Raw genomic sequence first — 27,966 nt, forward strand, 5'->3', positions numbered from 1 at the left:
GTTGACCTTTAAAGCCCTAAATGGCCTCGGCCCAGTATGACTGACGGAGCATCTCCACCCCCATTGTTCTGCCCGGACACTGAGGTCCAGTGCCGAGGGCCTTCTGGCGGTTCCCTCGCTACGAGAAGCTAAGTTACAGGGAACCAGGCAGAGGGCCTTCTCGATAGTGGCACCCGCCCTGTGGAACGCCCTCCCACCAGATGTCAAAGAGAAAAATACCTACCAAACTTTTAGAAGACATCTGAAGGCAGCCCTATTTAGGGAAGCTTTTAATGTTTAATAGTCTATTGTATTTTAGTGTTCTGTTGGAAGCCGCCCAGAGTGGCTGGGGAAACCCAGCCATATGGGCGGGGTACAAATAATAAATTATTATTACTATTTACAGGGGAGGAGGAGACAAGAGGACTGTGGCTGTTGGAAGATGAATTCTCAAACTCACAAGAGTCAGGTGGTTTGGGAAGTCATGGAGGTAGTGACACTGAAGAGGGTTCAGAAACACAAGATCTAGTGCCCTGTGGTCTTTGGAAGGGTCACTGTTGTCTTTTGTCCAGTAAGGACTCCCGCACAATTCTGCTTTCCCTGTTGTTTACAGATGAATCGGAGCAAATGTCCCTCAGGTTTCCTCTGGATTGACGTTTGCTCTGATTTAGCGCTAAAGAGCGGGGTTTTCAGGGAAAAGTGGTGGGGCAACAGCAGAACTGCTTGAACCCATGCCTAGTAGGCACGGGACAAATGGAAAACCGATTGGATTCATGCTTTCTAGGCATGGGGCAAGTAGAAGTGTGGTGGAGCCCAAAATCTAACAGCATTTAGGACTAACAGCATTGATGGTGTAACTGAGCCCTGACATGAAGCAACAACAGCCAGTGCTGTTGCTAAAGGTGCTTTTATTTGCCTGCCTTGTTCAAGGGTGCTTCCAGAAGCTGGCTTAATATTGTAAATGGACCACTGAGGTGTCACAAACAGGTCCATAGGCTTCATAATAACAGCAATGTCAAAACAGCAACATATGGTAAATGTTACTACATTAAAAAGCATTTCAGTACATAAAATGTAGCAACATTACTCTTCCTGGCAATAGCAAAAATAGCAAAGGAGTTTGAACAGTTCTGCCTTGGTCCTAGATGTTCCAGCCACTGCTGTTGTGTCTGCTGCACATTAGCCAAGGATCAAGTCAGTGTGATCAAATATATTTGTCTTGACTTCCCCCACAAACCACTGCCCTGTTGACGTTACCAGTCAGGCAGCAATTCCTCCTGTGGTCTTACTCAGCTTCCCCTCCTGCTGCAGTTTCTTACACGGCTTCCAAGGGCAGGGAAGCTGGAAACACTCCTCCCATGATGTTACGACATATAAGTCGTCATGACCAATATCAGGTCACTGAGAAGAGCCTTAACTGTGTTTTGCAACATATCGTTGATTAAGAATCTCATCTAGTGTAGGCTTCCTTCACAAGAAATATGGCAGCTGCCCCAAGACCTGTGCACATGTTATGGCTGCCATGTGGGAGCTGCTTTAAATACCTAAAAAGGTGGGTCTCTCCACATATCAAGCTGAAGGAATATAAAGCTCTCTTCACTGCACTGCAATGGAGGCCTTGCTGACAGTGCCACCACTCTTTGCTGTTTGAGGAGCAGTGTTGTTGGGAGGTGGCCTTATTTGTAGTGGCCCCCACATTGCAGAATGGCCTCCCTTCTGAGGAGCCTCTTGTCAACTGTTTGACAATTGGTCAAAACATAGCTCTTTACTCAGGTCTTTGGTTGAATAGGTGTCTTCCCTCTGACTATATTGCTGTTCTCTGCTACTGTTTCATTAATTTTGTTATTGGTTAGTTTTGTAGTTTTGCTGCTGTGATTTTAGTTTGAATTGTGCTTGCTTCAATTGTGACAGTTTTGGTGGGCTTTAAATACAAAACAAACAAATAATGAGTATTTAAAGTTGTGAAAACATGGGCTTTTATGCTTATTGTGAAGTCATCATGTGACAACTTGTTTGTTTATTGACAGCTTTTATATGCCACCCAAACAATGGGTAGCTTACAAGCAATGAAAGCATTAAAATCCATGAACTGCAGAACTATAGAAACATTAAATAAATTCCAGCGTAAAAAACATTCAGCAGCAGAACAATGTCACTAAAACTTACCTAAATTTCAGTGGATTTAGAAACTTACAAAGCCTGGAAATATAAAAAGTATTCTTTTGGTGCTGTGTAAAATCCATAGCGAAGACACCTAATTTCAAAATTAGGCTGCCACCACTGAGAAGGCCCTTACCACATGTTGTGCCTCACTTGGTGGGGGCACCAGGAGAAGTGCCTCCTTTTCTGCAGGCATGACTCCCAGTCCAATGCAGTTGCTCTAAAATTAGCAAAGGCAGGCAGCGCTGAGGCAAAGGAACTACCCAACTATTTCACAGTGAGCAGGACTCAAGTATGCCTTTGCTTGGCACCTGCAGTCCTTCTCAGAATGGTTGTTTGAATAGTCCTGAAAAAAGTCATTCTTCGAGGTTCAAATCACATGGGCAGTTGCCAGGGATGTGAGTTTCACATTCCGAGCCAGTATTCACATGCAACTGGAAAATCTAGACTCTATTGCTTGCACGCTATATGCTTGCAATGTATAGAATTCTTTATGACAGTCCACTGAGCCCCTCCCTGTACTTAGTTTAGTTCCAGGGAGCTTCCTGCTTGGGGTTTAGCTGCTGGAAGATCAGGAATGGCAGGTATCAGGCATGCAGCTATGCATGTTTGCTCTGAAGCAGCTTCCACTATATCCAATGGAAGTAACTTCCAGGTTAATGTACATGTGATTTCATTATTCTTTTTTAGATACGACTGGGACAAACCTTGTTACGTTGAGTTCATATTTTGCACAATTTGTATATGGTGTTTGTTTGATAATGTGTGGTTTGCTATGCCTAATAAAGGATCTTGATTGATTATTCTTTTTTCCAAACATGGCGCTTCTCAAATTTTTGTTTTGCAGCCTTTCTGTTATGTACTTCAAAGGTACGCTCAACACATGCCATGTGTTCTTTGTGGTTTGCTGCTTTCAGGACCCTGTAGTTTGGCAGAACCACCACTGAAATCCGTGGCTGGGAAGGTTTACGTTGGTTGTTTCTCTTAGCCAGATGAAGGAGCTCAGCAGGGCTGGCGGGTTGCAGTTTCACACACACATGCAAACACGCACATTCCCCCTCTTCCTCCACTTAGCATTTTGTTGTGTTAGCAGAGGGGGCACTGGCAGTCTCACCACCTCGCTCTGAAGAAGGGCCAAGTGTGATGAGCCAAGACTAATAGAAAAGAAAGACGAAGAGTTGAAGGGGCTCACAGGACGTGCTAAGGTTCACAACGATGGAAAAGCATAATGCCCTTGAAATGCAATGATAGTTCCATTGGAACCCAGGATCTTCATCAGAACCTGGCACCTACATTTCACACTGATTCCACCTTGTGGCCCACTTGGCCCATACGGTGGCATGCCTATGGGGCAGGTGTTTCCACATGTTTACAGACAACTCTTCACAGCCCCTTAGGGCTGCTTAGGGGAGGCGTGCAGGAGTAGAGGCTTCTTTTTAAAAAGCTGCACTATGAAAATACCAAATGTTGGTCTACTTGTGATGTGATACACTTTAGCTGCACAATCGTCACATCTAGACTTCATAATGCAGACAAAGACCCTTTCTCTGGAAGCCCTTGGCATACAAATGTGAGCTGTCCTGTGGTCAAATAATGATGTCGTCGTACTGTGTGCTCTTTGTATTCTGTGGTAAGCACTTCTCACTTATTTCGCAGTCCGCTGAGCAGTGGTGTCAAAGGGGCTGTTCTAGGAATTTGGTTCTCCTGAAGCTGAGGGAAACCTTTTCGTTCATATGCTGAAATAATTCAGTTGTCTTGAATCCTGCTGCCACAACAAAAAGTAGTTAGTTGACTTTTCAGTTCTTAAGAAAAGCTCCTTCCTCGTGTTGCGTAGTTTCAGGATGTGATGACTCGCCTGGGAAAAGAGCTGTGTTTTCTATTGAAATTGTGAGTTGGGAAAGTCTTTGCTCTGAATGACTGTTCTTCTAGGGGTGGTCTTGGTCTGCACAACTGATTTTTCCTTCATCTTCTGCCAGGTGCTAATGAAAGGTGCAAAGGTTGGTGGTGAGCATTCAGATTTTTTTTATTTATTTCCTTCTTTAAAAAAAAAAAAAAAATTCTTGTTTTACAGAAGTGTAATGCCTCGTATTTTTTTTCTCCATGTAACATTTTTACAAATCCGTTTCATTTGTTGAGGCATTAGGGGGAGAAGAAAAAAAAAGGAAAAAAGAAAGGGGGGGTGGAGAGAGGGAAGATGGATGGGGGTGGGGTCGGGTGGCGGTGTTTCTATTATGTTTAATGTATGTAGAGTTTGGTGTCAGCGTTGCTTGTGTTGTTCACTTGTGTTCCTTTGGTGGTGAGAGAGGTTGGGGTTGGCCTAGGGTGTGATTGTTTGCTTGTGATTGGCTGTGGTGATCTTTGTTTTCGTGTGTGAGTGAGGTGGGTGGGTGTTTTGGATCAGGTTAGCCATATTGATTTGTATGCTGTTGGTGGATTATTGTCAATGTCCTGTTGGGCTGTGTATGTGATAAAGGGGAACCATACTGGGGTGAAGGCGTCTTCTTCTGTTTGTCCCCGTGTCAGTTTCAGTTTATTAGTTAATTTTTCTAGTAGGGCTGTTTCCCATACTATTTGGTACCATTGGTCCATGTTTACTCCTGACAGGTCTCTCCAGTGTCTGGTTATGGTGTTTCTGGCTGCTGAAAGTAGGTGGGTTATGAGTTCTTTGTGGTGTAAATGGGCATTGTTGTCTTGGAAGATGTTTAGTAGGGCCAATTCTGGGGTGATGTCTATTACTTGCTTAGTTATTTTACATATTTCTTGTATGGCTGTTGTCCAGAATAGTTGGATTTTGGGACACTCCCACCACATGTGGAGGTATGTGCCTGTGGAGGTGCTCCCTCTCCAGCATTTTGGTGAGGTTCCTGGGTGTATTAGCGCTAGTTTCCTTGGTGTTAGGTACCACCTGTAGGTGAGTTTCAGTGTGAGTTCTTTTCTTTTCGTTGATATGGATTTAAAGGGGGGTTTAGACCACATTCTGGTCCATTGAGTGGGGTTAATCTCATAGCCTATGTCGTTCTCCCATTGTTTTTTTGATTGCATCTAGGGGATTTGCGGGATTTTGGAGTAGTATTTTGTATATTGCGGATACCGTCCCTTTACCGTTTCCCTTTGTTGTTAGGAGGAGGTTTTCGAAGGTTGTCAGGGGCCTAGTTGCTGCTGATTTTACTGTTGGGTTGTTTAAGAGGGCATGTAGTTGGTGTTGTGTTAACCAGGGCATTTGGGTGTCTTCTAGTTTGTCTTGTATTTCTTGTGTTGACAAGGGTTTGTTATTTTTATAAAAGTCTATTAGGCGATATAAGCCTTTGGTTTGCCAGGCTTTTATCTGGAGGTTTTGTGCTGCATGGTGGAATAATGGGTGGTACGCCAGGGGGATTAGTGGGGATGGGGTTGGGGATAGTTTGCCTATTTGTGTTTTCTATGCTTTGAGTGTGGTCTGTGTGTACCTGTTAAGTGTTGTGGGAATTTTCTTTAGTTTGTTTGGGAGGAGTGGGTATGTCGTGGTGCAGGTATTTTCAATTGTGTCCCTCTCTAGGTGTACCCATTGTTTTGTCTCATCTTCTAGTATATATGGGATTATATGGCATATTTGGTTGGCATTGTAATATGCTTCTATGTTGGGGATTCCCCATCCTCCTTCTGAGGTGGGGAGGTGCAGGTATTTGAGGCTTATTCTTGGTTTTTTATGTGAGAAGATGAAAGAGTGTAGTTTTCTCTGCCAACTGCGAAGTTGGGTTGAGGGGATCCAGATTGGGAGGGTTTGGAATAGGTAGGTTAGTTTTGGGAGTGTGATCATTTTGATCATGGCTATTTTGTCTGAGAGAGTGAAATTCATGTTATTCCATCTCTTTAGGTCTTTGTTAATTTGTCGCCACAGGGACTTGTAGTTGTGGAGGTACAATTTATTGAGGTTTCTGGTTATTTGTACCCCTAGGTATCTGAACTTGGTGTGGCAAAGTTTTATTTTGGTGACCTTCATGAGTTCTTTTTGGGTGTGAGGAGGGGTGTTGAAGCACATAGCTTCTGACTTTGTAAAATTTACCTGTAGGCCCGACACCATTGCAAATGCGTTGAGTTCTCTGATTAGGGAGGTTGCTGTGCTTATGGGGTCTGGTGTTGTGACCATTAGGTCATCTGCAAAGAGCCCTAATTTATAGGTTCTGCGTTTTATTTCCACTCCCTTGATGTCTGTGGCTGCTCGGATGCGGATTGCTAAGGGTTCCAGAGCCAGGATAAATAAGAAGGGAGACAGTGGGCATCCTTGTTTCGTGCCTCTTTGGATAGCTATAGTATTAGAATCCATATTGTTAGTTCTGCATTTTGCTGAGGCTTGGGAGTATATTTGTTTGAGGATTTGTAGGAAGTTGGGGCCAAATTTCATGTTAGTTAGTACTGCTAATATGTATTTCCACTCTAAGCAATCAAAGGCTTTGAGGATGTCTAGGGACATAATTGTCAATGGGGGTTTGGTTGCCCTGCTGTGTTCGATCAGGTTCAGTAGTTTCCTGATGGGGTCTGTTATATTGCGGCCAGGGACAAAGCCAGTCTGGTCTGGGGCTATTAACTTGTGTAGGAAGATTTTTAGGCGGTTGGCCAAGATTGATGTGAATATCTTGTAGTCTTGGTTTATTAATGAGATTGGGCGGTATGATTCTACTTTGAGGCTGTCTTTTAGTGGTTTTGGGATGGAGACTATTTTGGAGTGGGTCCAGGTTTTGGCGATGGGGCCCCCTTTTATGATGTCGTTGAATAGGCGGGTCATGTAGGGCATCAAGGGTTCTTTGAATTTCCTATAGAATTCTGCTGTGAAGCCGTCTGGGCCTGGGGCTTTGTGTGGTTTCAGGTTTTTGAGGACCGCATCTATTTCCTCTGGGGTGATAGGGCTGTCCATGAATTCCTGTTTTTTAATTTCCTTCTGCTTTTCCTCAGCCCACATGACAACCAAAGGATTAATAGACAGGGTATTAGAACAGTGAGCATTTAAGCTGGAGGATCCATGTTGCAAGCCAAATGCAACTGCTGTGGCAGCCTATGCATGCAGCTGAAAGCAGGAATGCAGCAGAGGCAAAATGCAAAGTAGAAGCAATGGCAGTATCTGCTGGAGCAGTACCTGCTGTCCTGAGCTCCTTTAGGAGGAAGGGCAATATATTAATTTATTAAGTAAATAAAATTTGCCAGTGGGTCTCACTTTGGGGGTTGGAGGACAGTTCAGGCCTTACCGTGATGCCTTTTGTTAGGCAGACTAGGCTCAGACCAGTAACGGCCAAGGTCGCACTGCCAACTCCATGGTTCATCAAGAATGTGGACTCAGTTCTCCACAGTCCAAGTACACCATGCTAACCACTACACTGCTCTTTGCCAGCTGCACTATACATCTAAAGCAGTATCATACCACTTGAAACAGTCATGGCTTTCCCTCAAGAATCCCGGGAACTGTAGTTTGTCAAGGGTGCTGAGAGTTGTTAGGAGAGCCCTATTCTCACAGAACTACAGTTTCCAGAGTGGTTTAACAATCCCTCTTCCCAAGGAATTCTGGAAACTGTACCTCTATGAGGGGAATAGGGGTCTCCTAACAGTTTTCAGCACCCTTAACAGACTACAGCCCCCAGGAATCCTGGGGGGGGCGTGGGTATGGACACTATTTGGGGGTGTGGTTATAGAGGTTGTCACCACTGGTTTAGAGTGAAAGTTGGACTGTCCCATACCATCCTTGATTTTTTGAGCCATTCCCTGTTGGCTGGAGCCGTGGCAGTTGAAGACAGACATCTTGCTATACAGGACTTGGATTTGCACTTAAACAGACCTTTTGACTCAATATTGTTGATGGCTGCTTCAAGTTACGTCTATAAGGGGAAGCACAAGTTGGTGCAATTCTCTGTTCTGTTCCCTCTTCGCCTTCTGAAGCTTTCTTTCCTGATTTGTGCCACGACTGCCAGCTTTTAGGGATGCAAACTTCTACTGCTAGACTCAACGAGAATCCAGGTTACAAAGATCAGAAATAAACCTGAATTTTTCTCTTTCCCTCTCATACTGCTGCATTTGTGTCTCTGGCACTGGCCGGCCTGTTTCCAAAACAGCAGCCTGAGGAAGGAAGGTTGGTGGAATGTCAGATGGTGAACAATTTGGGCTAAAGTATGGGCTTGAGGTTTCTGTTTTTGTCCAAATCTTCTCTTCTATTTTTAAACTCTTCCCATGCTTCATTTCAGAAAAACAATGCCCTTGATTATCTCCATTTGCTGTCGCAATGACACCCAGCAATCCCTTTTCAATTGGAGTACCACCCTAGAGGCTCGCTCTGATTCACTCTCATGTGGGCGCCTGGGCTGTCACTAAATTGCTCTCCTTCGGCAGCTCCTGGACGTTTCACTCCTGGCATTGCAGCTGAAGTCATGTGAGGCGTGTGGAGATTTCTAGGCAGAGCACAAGACAAACTTGTTCGTCAAAGAAAGCAGGCGGCCACTGACCTGCTCTCCAAAACACTCCCAGAAAGCTTGATCCATGTGTCACTGCTCAAATCTTTTATCTCTGTTAGGCTGGAGTAGTTTGATTAATAAGTCTAAATTATTGTTGCCATATTGGAGAATGAAGTATGGGGAAAGGAAAAATAGGTAAGGTGGGATTGTGCTTTATTCCTTTTTTAGGGAACTAACAAACTGGTTATAAGAGAATGTGTAAGTTTTTGTGTTGCACATTACTCTTCACTAGACTTGGCTGGCGGATAAAGGAACCACCATTACTCCTAATCAAATCAAACATGCACTGTACAGCATGTTTAATGCCATATCAAATGTTCTTTTGTTTCACCCATATAAATGCTATTAGATCATTATGGCCGCAAATACTCTTGCACAGAAAAATGGTTATGGAGCTAAATTGCTTATTACTTGTAGGTGAGCACCAGACCACTTTAATCTCTGTCATAGTAATGTGTACTCAGACAACCGGAAGCCTCTGATCTGGTAACTGCTTAAAAGTAGGGGTGGCCTGTATGATTTTAGTTTTTGTTTTGAAACTGGTGCTTTTGCAGAGAGCAGAACTATTTCTCCCTAAAATCTATGAACTGAGCATCGACCATTTTCTCAGTCCTGTTTACTGCCAACATTCCCTTATGTGTGGCCACTTCTGTGCTGCTTATATTTTTTATTGCTGTATTGTTATGAGTTTGGGTGCCAGAGTTTGTGGGCGCAAAGCACCCACAATTCCTGGATTTAGTAAATGTTAGAATTTAATCAAGGTTTGGAGAACACGAACCCTGGGCAAGCAGCTGGACTCCTGGAATTTTGCACCACACAGAGGTTGGGGTGGCGTGTAACACTCATGTCAGGAGTTGGGTTTCGTGCTTCCAGGAGAAAATACCTGTGAGCAAGGTGTGCCTGGAGCCGAGATGGAGGGAGGAGCAGCAGCATTCCTGGAGCAGTTCAGGTTGTTGCTCCCAAGAGCAAAGTCAGCAGCGGACAGAGCAGTAGTGGAACGAGGCAGCTTGACTTCTTGCTTTGGAAAGGAAGTTGTATGAAAACATTATTGTTGAATGTGTACTTCAAAAGTTTGCTTGCCTTTTGTTTTTCCAGTAGAATTTTGTTCTCATAACAACTTGCAACCTGCCTATTACATATTTGCACTTGAATGTAGCAAAATTCTTAAGAACCACATTGCCAAGTCGACAGTTTACATGACATCAAAAGCGTGTGTGTGTGTGTGTGTGTGTGTGTGTGTGTGTGTGAGAGAGAGAGAGAGAGAGAGAGAGAGAGAGAGAGATTTGGTTGGCTGATGACTCTGTAAGTGGCCCCAAAGCTGCTAAATATAGGTATCCTGGCTTATCACTTGTGTGTAGGCATGGAATTGACTTGAAATTGGATAGTAGGTTTGACTTAAGTGGCTGCCAGTTACATACAGTTGTAACAGACGTTTGTTCAGCCCGGTAGAATTCTTGTGGCATGTCTGTATTGTTAATTATCAGTGAAAGGGTCTTGGCTTCCCTGAGTTAATCAATGGCTGGGAGAGAAACTGGAAGTGATTTTTCCTGCAGGATGGTGAGATCTACCTGCCTTTGGAAACACCAGTCCTTCTAGAACCTTAGGTTGTATCAGCAGTTATCTAAATAGAACACTCCTAGAAGTACTGAGAAAAGTGGGATCTGTCCAAAAGGAGGGGATGCGTTCTGTTGTTGTTGACCCAGAGAAACTGTTTTAATGGGAAGATTGCTCCCACTGCAGCCTGTATTTGCTTCCTTTTATTTCCCTGTTGCGTCAATTCCAAGCTGTTACGACAAAGAACTCCTGATGATACAAGTGAGTGGGGCACATCTAGGCCTAGATGAGGGAAGTTCAGGCCAAATTCCAGGCTAGTGTCTGATGTCTAGTGTATTACTCATCTTCAGATTATCTTGCTGCAATATTGGTATAAAAAGGGAACTGTCGGGTCAAAATCTAAAAATTAAAAGACAATCAAGAGATTGAGGTCTACAAGCACTTCTCCCCATTTTTCCTGCAAGGTGTTTTCTGTAGAAAACAATCTGAAGAACAGACAATGTTTCTTTTGTTTATATTGGACTTTAGAATTTTAGAATTTGTGAAATTGCACTGTGTGTGTTTGATTATATTTCCATAGCTACTGACATTCCAACAAGACAAATGATAATCTTTATAAGTATTTAAATTCTATGTAATGTGTGTGTGTCTATATGTGTATGTAACATATATGAGAGTGGGGAGGGGAAGGGAGAGAGAGAGAGAGAGAGAAATCTAAATGCAGAAGCCAAAGCCGGTAGCCTTTGCACAGTTAGGCACCTTCACCCTGGCTGTAGTCAGTTGGATAAGAGCAATTTAACTGTGCAGGACAGTAGCCAAAGAAACTATCTGGGCAATTGAAAAAACACCAAAAACATTTGTTAATGTATAGATGGTTTGTTAGAAACAAACATCTATATAGTTTTCATTTGGCTCCAACTCTTCAACTTGCATGCAATACAGAAAGGAGAAAGGATTTCAGGCTAGTAACTTGATCTACCTTAAATAGTAGAGTCATTCAGAATGATCATGTGCTGATGTATCCGTCAAGGATGCTCTACAGTTCCAATAAACACATTTACATATCACAAAACACACTCCAAGTTTACAGTTTCTTAAAAACTCTAAAATTCGCAATTGGGCAGTACCTTTATTGGGACCAATCAAAATGCAACAAAGTGTGTTATTTTAACATTTTTTAATGAAATAAATCTAATCTTTTGACCAAATGGGGCCCTTCAGGGAGCATATATGCTTTTTGTTTCTTTTTTCTTTTTACTGTAATACTAGTATGTGAGCACCCTCATATCTGCTATTTGGATTCCCTGTTATTTTTTCCAATTTAAACATTATGACTATTCTTTTCGAAAGATTCCGGTTTTACATCTCCCCACACCGCACCCCCATACATTCAAAAACTCAAGCCCTTTTAAAAAACCGACTTTTTCCACTGTCTTCCAAAACCCTAGCAAAAATAATGAGAAAAGGTCTGTGTGGAAAAGCCTTTTCTGCTTATACCCCCCAAATGCATATTTGCTCCAGGGTCAATTTTGGATAGCCCATGTTGCATTACTCCAGCACCTTTCTCAGTCAGGAAAGGTCCTTCTGTAAAGTGATGCGGTGATGGAGGACCCCTCTACAGTGGTACCTTAGGTTAAGAACTTAATTCATTCTGGAGGTCCGTTCTTAACCTGAAACTGTTTTTAACCCGAGCTACCACTTTAACTAATGGGGCCTCCCACTTCCACCGCGCCGTCATCGTGCAATTTCTGTTCTCATCCTGAAACAAAGTTCTTAACCTGAGGTACTATTTCAGGGTTAGCAGAGTCTGTAACCTGAAGCGTCTGTAACCCGAGGTACCACTGTATATAAAAAAGAGCACTTCCGAGAGTTCAGGTGCTTATATGAATGAATTTTCAGGTAGACCACAGTAGGGGGTTAACCCCTAAGCCAGGGCAACTCCCGCTTTGTGTGTATGTGGCTTACGAGAATCACTGAACTTCAGTGGCTGTTGAGCGCCTAACCCTCTCAGCAAATCCCAGCTTTTGTGTTTCAGCAAAGCAAATAATTGCCAGCTTCTCGTGTCCAAGCTTATGTGAAAGGGGAGTCTGTTATAACAGCAGTGAAGTGGAATAGCTTATGTTTAGGAAGGGTGTAGTAGGTTTGCCAGAGAGAAGTTTCGTTTCAATGCAAACCCCTGATGGCCTCCCTTTTACCTTTTCTTATTCCCTGCTCCGCCTCAGGGCTGTTATTGGTGCCTAAAATAATACTGTATTATGTTTTTTTTTCTAATATACAAAACGAATGTATCCTAGACAAAATGTAAAATAGAATAGGGTAATGATGTCACAAATACCTTTTGATTCTGAAAAAACTGATCAGGAAGTCACTATATATAGTTGCCTCCCAGCACATATATGAGAAACAAAATGGATGTTTGTACCGTCAAATATATTATTTCCCAAAGACCAGTATTAATATCCATATTGGGTGAAAGTAATGTTGAGGAATCTGTAGTCTTGTCTGAAGTATATCCTGCAAGTTCGTTCCTCTTTTCAAACTCCCAGTGCCAAAAGGAAGATTGCAAGGAGAGCCTGCCTCCCTCTTTCTTTCTCCACTTCCCATGTGCATGGCTGACACTTGCTATGGATATATTTTTTAAGTTCTTCATGCCATCTTTTTGTGTGTGTGCATTAAAAGTGCATGCTTAAAGCATGCTGCCTGTACTCCACAAACGTTCCTTTTTACAGCATGCAATTGTTTCAACACTCTCTCATTTCCAAAGGGTTAAAGAGCAAAGGTGATCCTTTCCCCAGATAACTCATTCATTGTCATCTTGATTGCATCAGGGAATGTACTTGTGCAAGTCTCATAGGTGCATTCACTGTTCAACACCACTGAGGCTCAGTACAGTAACTTGGGGGCTAGTTGTTCAAAGATGCTGTGCCATTTTTAAACCATTTCTTTATTTTAAGCCTTTCCTGTGTTCTGACATGGCACAGCTTGTGTACAAAAAGTGTTTGCCCACTTCGTTATTATAGCCAAGAGTGCCACTATCACATTCTGCTCCACACATTCAATCTTTTTGTGGAGGGGAGTGAGATTGTGCCCTTTGATCTCCATGGGTTAGGCACTACATAAGCAGTGTATGTATGGCCTGTACACTCAGTTGTATACGCTATGTATGATACAGCCCATTCGTGTGCTCTGCTTGATGTGGAGGGGTCACTCCCTCCATGCATTGAACAAGTGGACGGGAGCATGAGAAGAGGGTGAATTCTGTGCTGCTGTTTCTGAAATATCCTGTTGTGAGCAGGAAAACAATTCTCTCCATGTCATGAGGACTACTAACCATTATCATCCCAATTAGGAAAGGACATCCCAATTAGTCCACTGAGGTGAAAGAAAAGCTTCCACTCTTGCTTTTATCTCAAAGCTGGTAAAGTTTTGGGTTTTTTTAAATTGTGTTATGTGTTTCAGTAGTTTACCAATGCCAAGATGTTTGTGTTACTACCAACCCTGCTTTGCGAGTAGAATCCAATAATGCAAATGTTATGAGTGCATATTTACCTGCAGTTTAAGGATTACATGCATCTGATGGACTGTGGTGTGGCATGCACTTTCGTAGACTAGATTTGATAAGTCTTTTTTCAGTTTATTTTTATTAGTTTTCAAATTAAGATAGAACCACAGATAAACAACAACAAAACCATAATATATCCAACTAAAGCCATAGCATACAGAGCCCAAAACATATTAAATAATAACAGCCAATCTAGGATCATGACATCCATATTTATCTAGACTGTGCAGGGAGAGATACCTATAAATCTGAAACTATAAACTATATGAAATAAATCCCACCATACTGAGTAGAAATGGCCAGAATCTTCCTGTCCCTTTGAGACCCATAAGTCATGTTATTTTTTCCCCACAATAACTAAATGTCAGAGATTTTATGCCGATTTGCTGGTCTTTAAGGTGCTGCAAGACATTGCATTTTCCTCAACAGACTAACACCAATGACCCTCTGGTTTAAGGTGGGTCATTGGGTAGGAAGTCACAAATGAAAATCAGGAAGCATCAATAATACACTAGTCTTGGGAAAGTGTTACTGGCTGTTATTAATATTTTCAAAAGTGGTCAGCTGGGATTCAATAAAGCCTCTTCCTGCCACATCTCTTGTACAGGAACTAGTGTTTTTTTTTTATTTTTAGGGTGCAGTAACAATGCTTGCACAAGCATCAAGTTGCTGAGCAGGCATTATGCACAATGCTTTCATGGAAAGACAGCTGGAGAGACCAGCCTTATCAAAAAATAATATTTGTGCAACTCAAATTGGTTCAGACCACTTTATTTTTTTTGCTTCTTGGTTTGAGGAATTGCATTGCCACTCGTGTTGTCCTTGTTTACTCCTTGCATATGCATCAGAAATTCTGACACATCCTTTGGCTCCCAGTTGACAGCTGCTTTTGATTTAGCTCATGCCAAACTTGCCCCAAAGAACAGGGCCAGGGAACCTGTGGCCCTCCAGATGATGTTGGATTCCCAACTCCCATTGGCCCTAGCCAGCATGGCTGGTGTTTGAGGATGACAGGAGCTGTAGTCTAATAACACCAGGAGGGCCAGATTCCCTATCCCAGGATTAGGGTTGGTAAATGTTGGAGGGATTTTGGGGTGTAGAAGTGTTCGGTTTGGGGGATGTGGTGGAAGTGTTTGGTTTAACCGGAAGCTCCTTTTGCCTGCGATTGGTCAGTTGCTAAATTGTTTTCACTACTGCCTTGAATTTGTGGGGCAGAAAAAAGGTGATTTATTTGGGAAATAATTCCTTTGGTGGCCATTAACTAACCTTTTTGAGGTGGTTTCAGTCCCCCAAAAGCACGGGTTTAAGCTTTGTGTTGCCATAGCTATTAAAAAGCATTTGGCCCACCACTAGGTGTCCTCAAAGTGTGGGTTGTGGGCATGGGTGTAGAGCCGGGATTTATGTTGGGGGGTGGCAGGTAGCCTGGATTTATGTTGGTGGAGGGCAGGACACCCACATGTCACCATCCTCTGCCTGGCTCTGTCTAGCAGATTCAGAATGAAATAAATCAACAACAGTGGTTTTTAATTACTTTCTTTTGACCCCAAGTGCTGAGAAAAACCTGTCAGAATCTTTTGACCATTTCTACTTTTCTACTAGTTAAGTATTTATATTTATTTGCTTGATTGGGAGGCAGCTGCCCTCCCTACTCCCGCTTGGCTAAGCCCATGGTTGTGGGGGCTTCCCTTTTTGATGGGTCCAGAAGGGATGTAGCGTCCATAGGTGTGTGAATAAGTGTGCTAAACGCGCTGCATAACACACTGGAGGAAATCGGGCATCCAGCTGGGCGGCGGCGTCTTGCTCTCTCTCCGCGCTGACTCTCTGCTTTGTTCTCTCTCTCTCTCTCTCTCTCTCTCTCTCTCTCTCTCCTTTCGCCCTCAGAGCTCGCCGGAGGGGCCCATGGAGAGTTACCGGAATGCCACCGAGGTGCAGATGAGTCAGATGGTGCAGCCCTGCCACACCAACCACCGCCGCGAGCTCAGCATTGGGCAGCTCCTCAAATGGATCGACACGGCCGCCTGCCTCTCCGGTGAGCCGCCGCCGACTCGCCTCGGGCACGCGGAGGGGCGGGAGCTCGTTTCTTGGCAACCTGCCCTCGGCTGGATCTAAAGCGCGCGCGCGAGCACGACCTCAGCTTGCTCACTGCTCGCTCTTAAGGTGGACCGAGCGAGTTCCGGCCGCAGCCCTCGCCGCGCAAGGGAAAGGCAAAAAAATGGCTTTTAGGGCAACGGGCTAGCCTCGCCTGTTTTCCTTCATAGCCAATCAATCTGGGGGCGGGAGCGCGGGCGGAAACGTCGGAAGGGACGCCATACCGTGGGGAAGCCTGTACACGTGAAGGCTCCCTGGATCCGTGGACTTTCAGAGGGAAAGAGGAAGGGGTACTACTTGGTTCTCCCCACTTAGAGACCTCTATCCCCCTTCCCTACCGCTCTGAAAAACAAAACCGTGAGAGAAACGTCTCTGAGCTAAAGTCAGTCTCGTTTGGAACTTTGTCTTTTTTCTTCTTCATATTTTATTCCCTGAGCTAGTAGTGACTGTGAAATAAAAATAATGTTCGTGCACACATGTATGGAGAACAACTGAAGTGGCAAACAAAACAAAACATGAATGAGCAGTCCGTTAGTGTAGTTTTGAATTCTGAATTAAGCTGGGCTGGCAGCTGGAGGCTTTCTTTGGCACCAAGAAGAAGATCCCCATTTCCAGTTCAGAGGCAAGACAGAAGGGCATGGAGGGCTGTGACAAGAGGGTTCATGGGGTGCAATGGTGGTGGTGGGGCGCATGTCCCACCAGTGTCCAAAAGTGCCTCAAAGCTTCCCTATCATAACACTAGTTGCTGATCAGCAGATCAAGAGTGTAACTGCACAAGCAGAGTATCCCCTGGGGGAAAGACCACCAGGCCAAAAGTGCTGGTGGAGAAAAGCCATATATCTCAAAGCAAGCTAGAGAGAAACCACCCCCAACCAAACCAGAGCAGCCATGCCCACTGTTATTGGTCCTTATTATAGAGTGCAGCTTATTTGTTTTTCCCTCTGGCCATGTTGCCTTTAGAATCTTTAACTACATTGTAGAAGCACTACTGAGGAACTTCATAAAGGAGCTTGCATTTTGAAAGCAGATGAATCTGAGGGGCTTAATCAATGAGCTTATTCCACTTTAAATGTGCCCAGGTCAAGCTGTTGTAATGATCAGAGGTTTGGAAAAGACTTAAGGCACTCTAGTCTTGTACACTGACAGGCAGGATTGCTCACCTGCCAGATGTCCACAGAGGAATCTGCACAATCCATAAGAACAACCCTGTTGGATCAGAACCGAGGCCTATTCCATACAGCAACCTGCTTGTGGGTTAAACCACAGAGCCTAGGACTTGCCAATCAGAAGGTCGGCGGTTCGAATCCCCGTGACAGGGTGAGCTCCCGTTGCTCGGTCTCTGCTCCTGCCAACCTAGCCGTTTGAAAGCACGTTGAAGTGCAAGTAGATAAATAGGTACCCCTCCAGCGGGAAGGTAAACGGCGTTTCTGTGCGCTGCTCTGGTTTGCAAGCTGAAAAACTATTGAGAAGGGTATATTGCTGTTTATGGAGCTGATTGCACAGTGGAAAGATACCTTCTTAAATTAAAATGAGGCTTGGAAGGTAACAATAATCATACAATTAGAGAGATCACCAACATTTTCGGGGGCCCAGCTGCATGTTCGGAAGTCTTTGTTTTGGGCACCACAAAATGTTCACCTCCTGGAAGAAAAGCTGACAGTGCTCAGAACCACCTCCCCTCCACCCTCCCTGCAAGAAGAGGCAAAAACACCTACACGTAGGCCAAAATAAAGCACAAAATAAAACAGTCCACACCCTCGAAAAAACCTGGCAAACCTTGCAATAACCTCCCAAGCCAAAAAACATGAGTAAAAAGCCTGAGGTTGGCAGGGGGCATGTTGGGGACTCCAGATATAGGTAAACCACCATTCTAGAGGAGAAACGTAGCCTTTTGAATACAATATTTCAGATACCAAAGACCCAGCATCAAATCTTTAGGAGTCAACCTTGCAAAGAGCTGAAAAAACATTTTGAATGCTTATGTTCCAGCAGCAGCTTTTTAGGCAATTGGGTGATCACCTGCCTGGGATCCCCCCCTCCCAATTCTGCATGTGGGGATAATTGTGAGAGTGCTTCTTAACATAGCAGGCGCATGTGCTGGACTCTGCAGTTTTATGCGTCCTACCATGGTGCCGGTTTTGTTCCTGCAACCAAGGCTTCTTGTTTCCATTCTAAGCCTGCAACTGTAATTACTGTGAACAGAAAGAGGCCTGTTTGCTGCAGTGATGTACATAACTAATGTGGTTTGTTTGCCTTTTCAGCCGAGAGGCATGCTGGCTGCCCCTGCGTCACAGCTTCAGTGGATGATATCTATTTTGAGCACACAATTAGGTAACTGCCTCACTTCCTTGCCTCATTGCAGTTTAACTGGATTTTTAACTGGATTTTTTAAAATGTGCCTTTAGCAAATGCAGAAGTAGTAGAAATATGTGCCATGTTAATTAGCCCTTTTGAGCCTGGGTAACTTCTCTGGGTTGTCTCCCCCCCTTCCTTTCCTTTTACTGGGACAGCCAATGAAAAATATTAGGTTGAAAAATCAATGGTTTCTCCTTATCCATTAAGATGGGGTGTTCCAGCTCTGCTGTTTCAGTGCAGCATTGCAAAACAGGCCTCACCTTTGGCATGTGCCCTTAACAAAGAATGCAGTGCAGATGCGGAGGGTCTGGGAAATTTTGATTCCCTTGTTATAGCATCCCTATTCATGTGTTATGCCTGCAAATAAAATAGCACATTTGGGGAAGACAGGGGGACAAGCATGCTCCTTCCAACCCCTGTTTGTCCCATCCAATTCAGGGAAGAGTGGCCTCTGTAGTGGGGAGTACTCTGTACTTTAGGGGTCTCCCTATGCATTTTAGAATCCTGTTTTTCTAGGGTTTCCTAAAGTGTTCAGGGAGTCTCCAGGACTACATTGACAATTTGGAGGGTGATGAGGCCAGGGGTGTAGCACTAGCACACATGTCCTCATTGTCCCCCTACATACTTACTCTAGCTCCTTTCAGGTATTATATTTAAGAGTAACATTACACACAAGTTGACATCCCAGATAGAAGGTTTAATCGGAGCAGTCTCGGGACCTGTTTTGAATTCGGTTCTGTTTGAAGGTCGGTTCTGTTCCAAAAACGAAGAGACTATTTGGAGCATTTGCAGGAAGCTGCCTTCCCTACTGACCACAGCCCACCCGACACATCTGGTGTTTGGGGAGGATGTTTGGGGGATTAAAGGATTACGACTTCTCAGAGGGCTTGAGCCTCTGCACCTCTCTGATTTAGAAAACGAGCCGGTGCCAAAATGTGCAGCTGCATCATCTTACACAGTGATATGTGCGTCAGCTGCAAGAAATATTTGTTCTTCTGTTAACCAGCTTTATTTATTTCAATTCCTGTTAATACACCAGGTCAAAGTATTTGTCTCTCTAGCCCTGTATGATGTCCCTTGACTGGCAATGGCTCGCCAGTGCACCAAGCAGAGGCCTTTCCTGAGGTCGTCTCAGCTGGAGATGCCAGGGATCTTCTGCACGAAAAGCATGCTCTCTGCCACTGAGCGATGACCCCTCTCCATCGTCTTCTAGAAGAAGCTCACAAAACAAACTCCTTCAGGGCACAGGAACGTGCCTTGTACTGAATGAGGACCATCTGCCTATCAAGCTCAGTATTGCCTTCATTGACAGCAACTCTCCAGGGTTTCAGATGGGTCTTTCCCAATGGAGGACTTTTGAGGTGGGCTGTTCTTAGGCGACAGAGCAACTGTCTTACGTGCAGAAGGCATATGGTTAAATCCCATGCACCTCCTGCTAGTGCTGGGGATTAATTTAATTAATTAATTAATTAATTAACAGGATTTATATCCTGCTTGATCTCCCATTGGCTCTAGGTGGTTTACACCAAATGTCCCCTGTCTGAAACCCTGGAGAGCCACTGCCAGTCAGTGTAGACCAGGGTTCTCCAAACTTAGGTATCCAGCTGTTTTTGGACTACAACTCCCATCATCCCTAGCTAGCAGGACCAGTGGTCAGAGATGATGGGAACTGTAGTCCAAAAGCAGCTGGTGTAGACAATACTGGGCTAGAATATATGGACAGTCTGACCTGGTATAAGGCAGCTTCCTAGGCCCACACAGAGTTGTCAGGAATTGAACCTGGGACATTCTGCATGCGAAGCAGGCGCCCTACCATTGACCGACGGTCCTCCCCCGTGGCGCTTATATTTAAACTTAAAGCCTTGAAGCGAATTTTCTGAAACAGAACGTTCACGCTGAATTTTTATTATCCTGCCGTTCGTATTTGAATATATTCATGTGTTACACAAATGGCATGAAATCATTATGGTAAGCGCAAGCTCTGTGGCATACCTGCCTGTGTTAAAAATTAATAAAGCACCTTTCAGGCAGCGGTGAGAGATTAAGCGGGCTTCTTTTTCAGAGGGCAGGTATGTAAAAACCTAGATCCTTTTTTCTAGCTTACGGGGTGGGTGGCCGTGCCCTTCTTTTGGGAAAGCTGTCGGAAGAATGGGTGAATTTGGAGTTTTGCCTTTTTTTGGTAATACTTTAATCTTTTATATTCCACTTGAGTACCCATCATCTTGATTCTTTTAGATGTCTGTATTTACTAACAATCTGCATGACTCTCAATATGGCTTCAGATCAGGAATGGGGAATCGTTAGTCCTCCAGATGTTGTTGGACTTCAACTCCCATCAGCCCCAGCCAGTGAGGCCAGTGGTCTGGAGCAGAAGGGAGTTGTAGTCCAACAGCATCCGAAGGACCACAGGTTCTCTATTCCTGCCACAGATTATTATGTCCCATTTACTACCACCTGGATGCCCTCTCTCAGCCAAAGTTTGGACGCTTGGGAAAGGGCATGTCTCCTCCTTGACAGCCTTGTCAGTAGTAGCTAGCTGTGAGCCTCTGGTACTTCCTTGTCATTTATAACACAGACAAACAATGTATCCTGGCCACTTCCAGCAAATGTTGCCTAGCCTTTCCTGTGGTTGTAGGTCTGTCTGTGGGCTCTGGAGCTTGCCAGAATGTGGCTTTCATATAGTTTTTAGGGCAGGTTTCCCCAAACTTTGGTCTCCAGCTGTTTTTGCACTACAGCTCCCATCATCCTTAGCTAGCAGCATCAATAGTCAGGGATGATGGGAATTGTAGTCCAAAAACAACTGGAGACCCAAGTTTGGGAAGCTCTGTTTTAGGGGAACCCAGGTGCACTGTCAGCCTTTACAAATTTCTAGAGAAGCTATGCTTTGGAGATCCTTTATTTATCTCAGATATTTCTACTGTGCCGCTTCAGGCCCAAAGGATCTCTGAGTGGTTTACAAATGAAACAGTAAAAATACAAGTCACAGTAAAAGTGCAGCAGAGCAGCAATAGTTAAAACAAGGAAACTTTTTTTTAAAAAAAAAAAAAAAAACAACCCATGGCATATAAAAAGGTCTCTACTTGGCACTGAATGGACATCAAATTTGGTGCCAGGAGAGGTTCTCTGAAATGAAGAGGGCATTCCAGAGTTGGAGCTGAAATGCTACTACCTCCAGCCACCACTTCCCTCTCCTTCAAAGGGGGAGAACCCAGAGATGGGCCTCTGTGGATGCTCTTAATGTTTGGACAGGTCCATGAAGGAACAGGCAGTCGTGGACCCAAACAGATCATGGTTTTAAAAGGTTAAAACTAGCATAGTTGTTTGGGATTAGAGAGGGACAAGGAGCCAGTGCCTTTTTTTTTTTTAAAAAAGGGCATTCTATCTGCCTACTCAGTCCTCTAGCTGCTATGGGTTGAACCAAGAGAAGTTTCCTGTCTTCAAGGCCAGCCCCATATAGCAAAAATTACAATAGTCCAAATGGGATATTGCTAGAGTGTAGATAATTATGACCAGGCTAGCTCTGTCAAGGAGAGGCTGTAGCTAGAGCTGTAGCTGCAGGCAGGTTTTTCAAGACATGGATGCTGCTTAGCACCCCAAACCTTGAAAAGATAGTCAAAGGGAGATGTTTCTGAGCCAAAGTGCGTGGCTGCATATGCTGTGGAAGACAGTAAGTTATGTTTTGTGAGTGCTCTGTTAAGTGATAATGATCACGGTTAGAGTGTACTATATATAAAACACTGGAATTTCTAAACAGTCCTTTAGTACTTGAGCAGTGGTAGAACTCGTATCCATGCTTATGACGCTCCAGGGAAGCAAATAAAGACAAATTAAAGGTGCAAGACCTCCCGCAAGCCACATATTCCCAGATCAACGCCAGCATGCAAACAACATACGCAGATTGGAAATAAGCAGAGAAATATGAGCCAGAATTGTCTTCACACCTGAGAGCAGCTTGAATGGTGCTAAAAATGAAGGGTAAATTAAGACCAGTAGCCCACTAACTTGGGTTGGCTTCTTGGGTACAAGCAAGGTGTCTATGCAGGAACTCTTGGATCAGTGTTTTGTCTCAAGGTCAGAAGCCCAATAATGTTCACTTTAAAAACATGGGGGGAGGGAGCAAGAATCAGCACAGGTTATTCAGCACCTTTTAATCGACACAACAGACTTGTTAGGTGGACTAGATGGAGAGTAGCCCAAGGCTAGTGAATTGTGGGGTTTGGACTCTGATCTGGGTTCATGTCAGACACTGTCCAGTAGACTGAACTTTCCCCTTCTGATATGGAATAGAAAATATGGGTCTGTCCAAGTATAAGCCTATCCTTCTCCCTGTTCTCCCAAAGCTGGAAAGCATCTATAAGAATGATCCAGTGCCACTCAGTTATGTTGACCTGGTGGGTTGGACAATTAAGGTCCTGTAATGAAACACACCCCTTAGGTCCCACAGAGTTTATGCAAATGTATATTTTATATTGCGAGAGGCGACTTCTTTCTTTTTCAGCTCCACTTTGCTTTGTTTCCCTCCTTATCCTTTTGTATTAGACAGCTGCATGTAAAGTCTCCTTGGTGCCTATGTGGGAAGGACGAAGCCTGGTATGAGCCTTTGCAGTACAAATGTTTACAGCAATAGACTAGATTGCTGATCTCCTAACCCACTGATGTCCTGAGATACTGGTGTTAATTAACCTAACTGACACGGTATTCAGAATGCACCTACTAGCCTGCTTTTCCTGTGCACAGAGGCGGTTCTCAAAAAGTGTAATATTCACTTTATGCAGCTTGCAGATGTTCTTTCCATCTTTCTGGCTCTAAAACAAACTGTAACTCTTCACAGGGTGCACATGGGACTATAAAATTGTTGTGTGAAAAATGAAGGGATGCTTTGTCCATCTGCTGTTCTGGCTTCTAGAAAAGATGCAGTTGCCAGATGAAGGGCTCGTTTTATGGGAGCAATTTAATTTTCTTCATAGTACTCTTATGAGTGGATGGAAAGGGAGTAGGTTGTGTTTTGTGAAATGAAGAAGGTGCATTAGGAGGACTTCAGCCCCTAATAGCTCTTTACTTCTACGTCCTAAATCCAGATGAGGAGTATTAAAGGGGAAGAGTGAGTAGTGTCGGAGCCTGTTAGTTACCAGAATGAAGAATGACTTTCAAAAAGGCAGGGATTCAAACAGTTATGTATTAACTGCAATTAGACCCCTAAGTGCAAAGTAGGAGTTCAAAAAGCTTCATCTGACCAAATCATCCGGAAAATCTGAAATCCACACAACTCTCCGGGAGTTGTGCTTCAGATGAGCAATGTTTTCTACTTAATGTCATATGAATGCATTTCCTGAATGTCAACTGGCAGCAAATGTAACCCAGTCGTGCAGTGTCATCCAGAGATATTAGCAATACTCTGGTCATACACAGGGACTCTAAAAATAGCTTCCCCCAACTATTATTTTTTTCATTATGTATTTTCTTTATACATTATGCAAACCATTGTTTTAAACACACACATACATATATCTACATGCGCTAAATTTTTTGGTAGAAGCTATACCCCAAATCATTGCTGAAATCCTTTCTGCATTTTCCTGGGTCTTGCGGTATAAGTCCTACTGAGCACAGTGGGACTTTATTATTTCTGGAGAAGCATGCATCGGATTGTGCTTCATGAGAGAAGTCATGCTATACCAGGTGGGGCAAAATTCTTTCTTTAGTCCATCATTCAGATCAGACATCATTTTATAATTCACACAATAATCAATATGCACACATAGCATTTAGTAAAACTGAGCCAGTGCATGTTTTTTAGCTACCTCTGGGCTTTGCAGTTCAGAATGTGGTTACCTTCAGAAGCTGTTGGACTACATCACCCATCAACCCTAGCCAGCATGGCCAGTAGCTAAGGATGATGGGAGCTGTAGTCCAGAAACATTGGTTGCCTCTGGCATAGCCTGTCAAAGAGCTGAATAGTTTTGTTGCTTTCACCTTTCTGGCTTAGTTTCTTGACTGTTCTTTCCAGTTCAGAATTGTCAACAAACTACCAACAACTCTAAGAAGAAGGAAGTTGATCCTCTCTAAATCTTCTGTGTTGTTTTTTTAAAAAAATGTGCTTTGAAGCAAACTGTTTTGGAATTAACATTCGTAAATTGTTCACTCCCTGATTTAAGTAACACGTCCCTTTGAAATGGGGCAAAATCTTCAATATTCTGACAGAGACATTTAATTTAGTTCTTGATCTTACTTGCGTGCCTTTTGCATGTCAAATGCCTTTATTGCAAAATAATTACTTGTCTGCATATAATTTCTGAGAGTTTAGTCAATGAAATGAAGGGTTTGTGTGAAAGAAACTAGGTTAGTGGGTGAATCTTTGCTTGGGATCTGTCTTTATTGTAATAGTATACCTTTTGGGTGTTAAGGCCAGTATGAAGGCAGTTCGCTTTTGAAATCCATTGTTTCCACTTGTGTATGTGTGTGTGTATATATATATATATATATATATATATACACACACACACACCCCTGCACCCTGAGACAACTTCCATTTCAGAATATAGCACTTAAACTGTGAGAGTTAATCTCCAGCTAATGGCGTGTGATTCTAAAATATTATTAATTCAGTTTTTACCCTGCTGTTTGACCCTACCTGAAAAACATCACTTTGAGTTTCATCAGCAATTGCACTGGGTGGCAGTAAGAGGATGTGTCCTTAAAGAGGCTGTGTCTACTCATAAGGTGCTTCCAGATGGGGGCTCAGTTTTCTAAATGGGTCATTGGGATATTGTAAGTGGGTTGCCTGCAGCAGATTTAAATGGGAGAAATTGTGGGCTGGGTTTTTAATGTCAGTGATATTGGCAGAAATGTGCATGCACAAAGAGCACAGATTCCACAAGGAACAGCTGTCTGGAAGCACCCCTAGACAAAACACCACGTGGGAGCACTTGAGCCTGGCTTCCTGCCAAGCAGATTCACTTGGCTTGTAGCACGAGGGTGGTGGTATCCTTCACTATCCATATCAATGTTGTGGTGTGCTTAACGAACTCCTACATCTTATATCTGGGCTGATCTGGTGGAGAAGCTTAAGGAAAGTCCTGTGTTGAAATGAAGTGTTTAAGGCAGGCTGTGACTATCCTGCCTAACCTTATTCTGTTCTCACCATTGGGGGATTTTATTTTATTTCATTTTTTACTGAGCAACTGAAAGGGGAGAGAGACTTGCCATTGCGCTTGAGAGCTTATATTAAAGCTGAGCGTCTCTGAACCCAGGCAGATAATTTTTTGAGGGATGACACATCCCGCTTCCTTTATAGAGAGGTAGATATGATTTAAATGTGTGTTTAGCCATGGGTGAAATCTTATCTATGTGCCCTTTTCTGATGAACCAGAAAACTACACGAGGCCTGGGCCTACGAAGTCTTCCACTTGGGACCTGGTGGGGAGGGGGAAAAATAATTTCCATCCCATAAATCTCTAGGCCTATCCAGTGCTTCCTCTCAGCCGTTCCGTGAACTGTCCGGGTGACCTAACTTACAGGCCTCAGGAATTAATCTGACTGTGTTGCTTCTAGACACCCGGTGGGAGTGATTTGAGCAGAAAGCTATCTTAACAAATGGTCCATGACAGCAGTATTGTCCAGCAGGGCCCACCAGTCAGGTAGAACTCCTGCATATCAGAACCACAGGATGCTTTCTACCAATTGCATTTTCATGTTTCTCATCTTATTTATCTTTTCTCTCCTATCCCTAGTGTTGGGCAGGTTGTCAACATCAAAGCAAAAGTGAACCGAGCATTTAACTCTAGCATGGAGGTTTGTATGCTTCAGTGTGCTATCTTAGAGGACTTACATTTGTTGCCCAATAAGCAGCTAAGGTTGCAATCCTAACCCCACTTACCTGAGAGCAAGCTCCGCTGCATTCATTATTTTTTTTAAAATGATATTTATTGAGAATTTAAAATTACAGAGAAAGAAAGGAAAAAAGGTAGACAAAAAGAGAAATTAAACAATACAAGTCAATAAAAACAAAAGTCAAAGAAAAAACAAATCACACAATACATCAAAATCAAAAAACAAAAATAAACAAAAAAATTAAAAACAAGTCCAATATTCCCAAATCTTTATCTTTCATTAACTTGTTTCATCGACCTCCTCACACCTCCCTTTTTTGTATTCTAGTTATTAATTATCTCAGCAAATCCTTTCCATCTTTCACAATATTCTGTCATTAAATTACCTTGATCTATTTTAACCTTATCTTACCATAAAAAACCCTAAAGCTTAAAACTTAAGTCTTATTTATACCTAATTCTTTTTAGCATAACATATTTATACATAATTCTTTTAAACATTTCTACTAAAGCCAAATAGTTTCATTCCAACATTTTTCTAATACTCATTAATTTTACAATGATTTTCTAAATGAATTTTTAAAACTTTCTTCCAATCTTCATCCATCGTCTCTTCTTCCTGGTCTCGGATTTTGTCAGTCCTTCTATCCCATCCATCTAGTCCATCAACTGGTGACCTTCTATCCGAGGCTCTTAGGTCTTTTCCATGTCCCTTCCGCAGGTCTTCTTCATGTTTATACCTGTACTTTACTTTATCTTCTGTTGATCTTATTCTTAATTTCCTTCCTTTCTCTCGGGGAGACTCCAACTTGACAATATCTTTATCCCTTCTCAACAAGTCAGCCCATTCTCCATAGTCGACACTGAAATCCATAAGATATTTAAAGGCATGTTTCAAATTCCCTCCAAGGTTAAGGGCCCCCACAACTCCAAACTCCCCCTGGCCCAAAGCCAGATCCGAAAAGCCAAAACATCCCTGCATAGTTGGATCTATCCAGCTTCCCATCTCCAAACCAAACAGTACTCCATCTCTCCAAATCTGACATTCTCCAGGTTCAGTCATCAAAAACAACAACTTATGTTCCTGCAAGGCCGCAGCTCTCTCCATTTCTGCTACTTGAGGTTCAGCAACAACCTCCTCCTTTATCTTCTTCACCACTTTCTCTGTCAAAGCACATTCCTGGATTAATTCCTGAGTGGTTTCTATATAGGTATTCACTGTTTGTCCAAAATTTCCAACTGCAACAGTCATCAAATCCATCTTCTCATGTAGCTGTTCCAGTAAAGTGCTTGTCTTGCAAAAAGCAAGCACTAAAGCTTCTTCTGGGCACATTCTTGTTCAAGGTCAAAGTCTGGTCTCACAATCTTTAATCTCTACAGCTGCAAAATTCCCCAGATCGACTCTAACAACAGTTCCACAAGTTCCCTCTAGAGGAAACAATTTCTATTTGTATCCGTCTTTTTAAAAGCAGATCTAGCAACAAAGTTCCTTTCGTTTTTCAGATATTTTGTTCCTTTTAAGTGCAAAAGGGAACATTGGAATCAATATGTTTCTCTTTTTTAACTATCTGTCAAAAACGTTTTATCCACAGTCAATGAACTTCCCCAAAGCGTCTGTCCTGACACCCCGCTCCCAGGTTCAAGACGGTGGAATTTATCTTTCTTTACTCTCTCTTCTGCAGGTTTAAACAGTCTAAGATTTTCCCCCTCTTCTCCTGCTTCCAAGGGGGGTTTAGTAATTTTAACTGATGGAAATTTAGTCCTTTACAAACGACTTTCCAGACTCTAGCTTGCAATGTCTTTGCTTCAATCTCTTTACAAAAGCGGAAGGCGGACTTAGACCTTCCCGCTTCGGTGCCAAATTAAGAAATTTCATAATCCAATTTTCCGTTCTACTCACGGGCAGTTGTTTAAAATCCAATTGTCCACAGGAAAAAGTCAGCGCTCTCCGGCAACAGCAATGCGG

The 27,966-nt window shown here is 43.3% G+C and overlaps 1 protein-coding gene across 2 annotated transcripts in view; it reads left to right on the forward strand.

Moving 5' to 3' along the window:
- Nucleotides 1-27,966, forward strand: part of ACOT11 (acyl-CoA thioesterase 11) — a 63,975-nt gene that overhangs the window by 14,435 nt on the left and 21,574 nt on the right. Inside the window, exons 2-5 of one of the 2 annotated variants that reach the window (XM_081010669.1) lie at nt 15,610-15,757; nt 18,078-18,147; nt 22,711-22,761; nt 25,902-25,962. In XM_081010669.1, the coding sequence (XP_080866795.1) occupies nt 15,628-15,757; nt 18,078-18,147; nt 22,711-22,761; nt 25,902-25,962 (312 nt within the window). In that variant the 5' untranslated portion in view covers nt 15,610-15,627. The remainder of the gene's footprint in view (nt 1-15,609; nt 15,758-18,077; nt 18,148-22,710; nt 22,762-25,901; nt 25,963-27,966) is intronic. The other variant, XM_081010670.1, reaches the window with a different exon arrangement.

The sequence above is a fragment of the Podarcis pityusensis genome (assembly GCF_964106645.2).
Source record: "Podarcis pityusensis genome assembly, chromosome: 6".
Lineage (NCBI taxonomy): Eukaryota > Metazoa > Chordata > Lepidosauria > Squamata > Lacertidae > Podarcis > Podarcis pityusensis.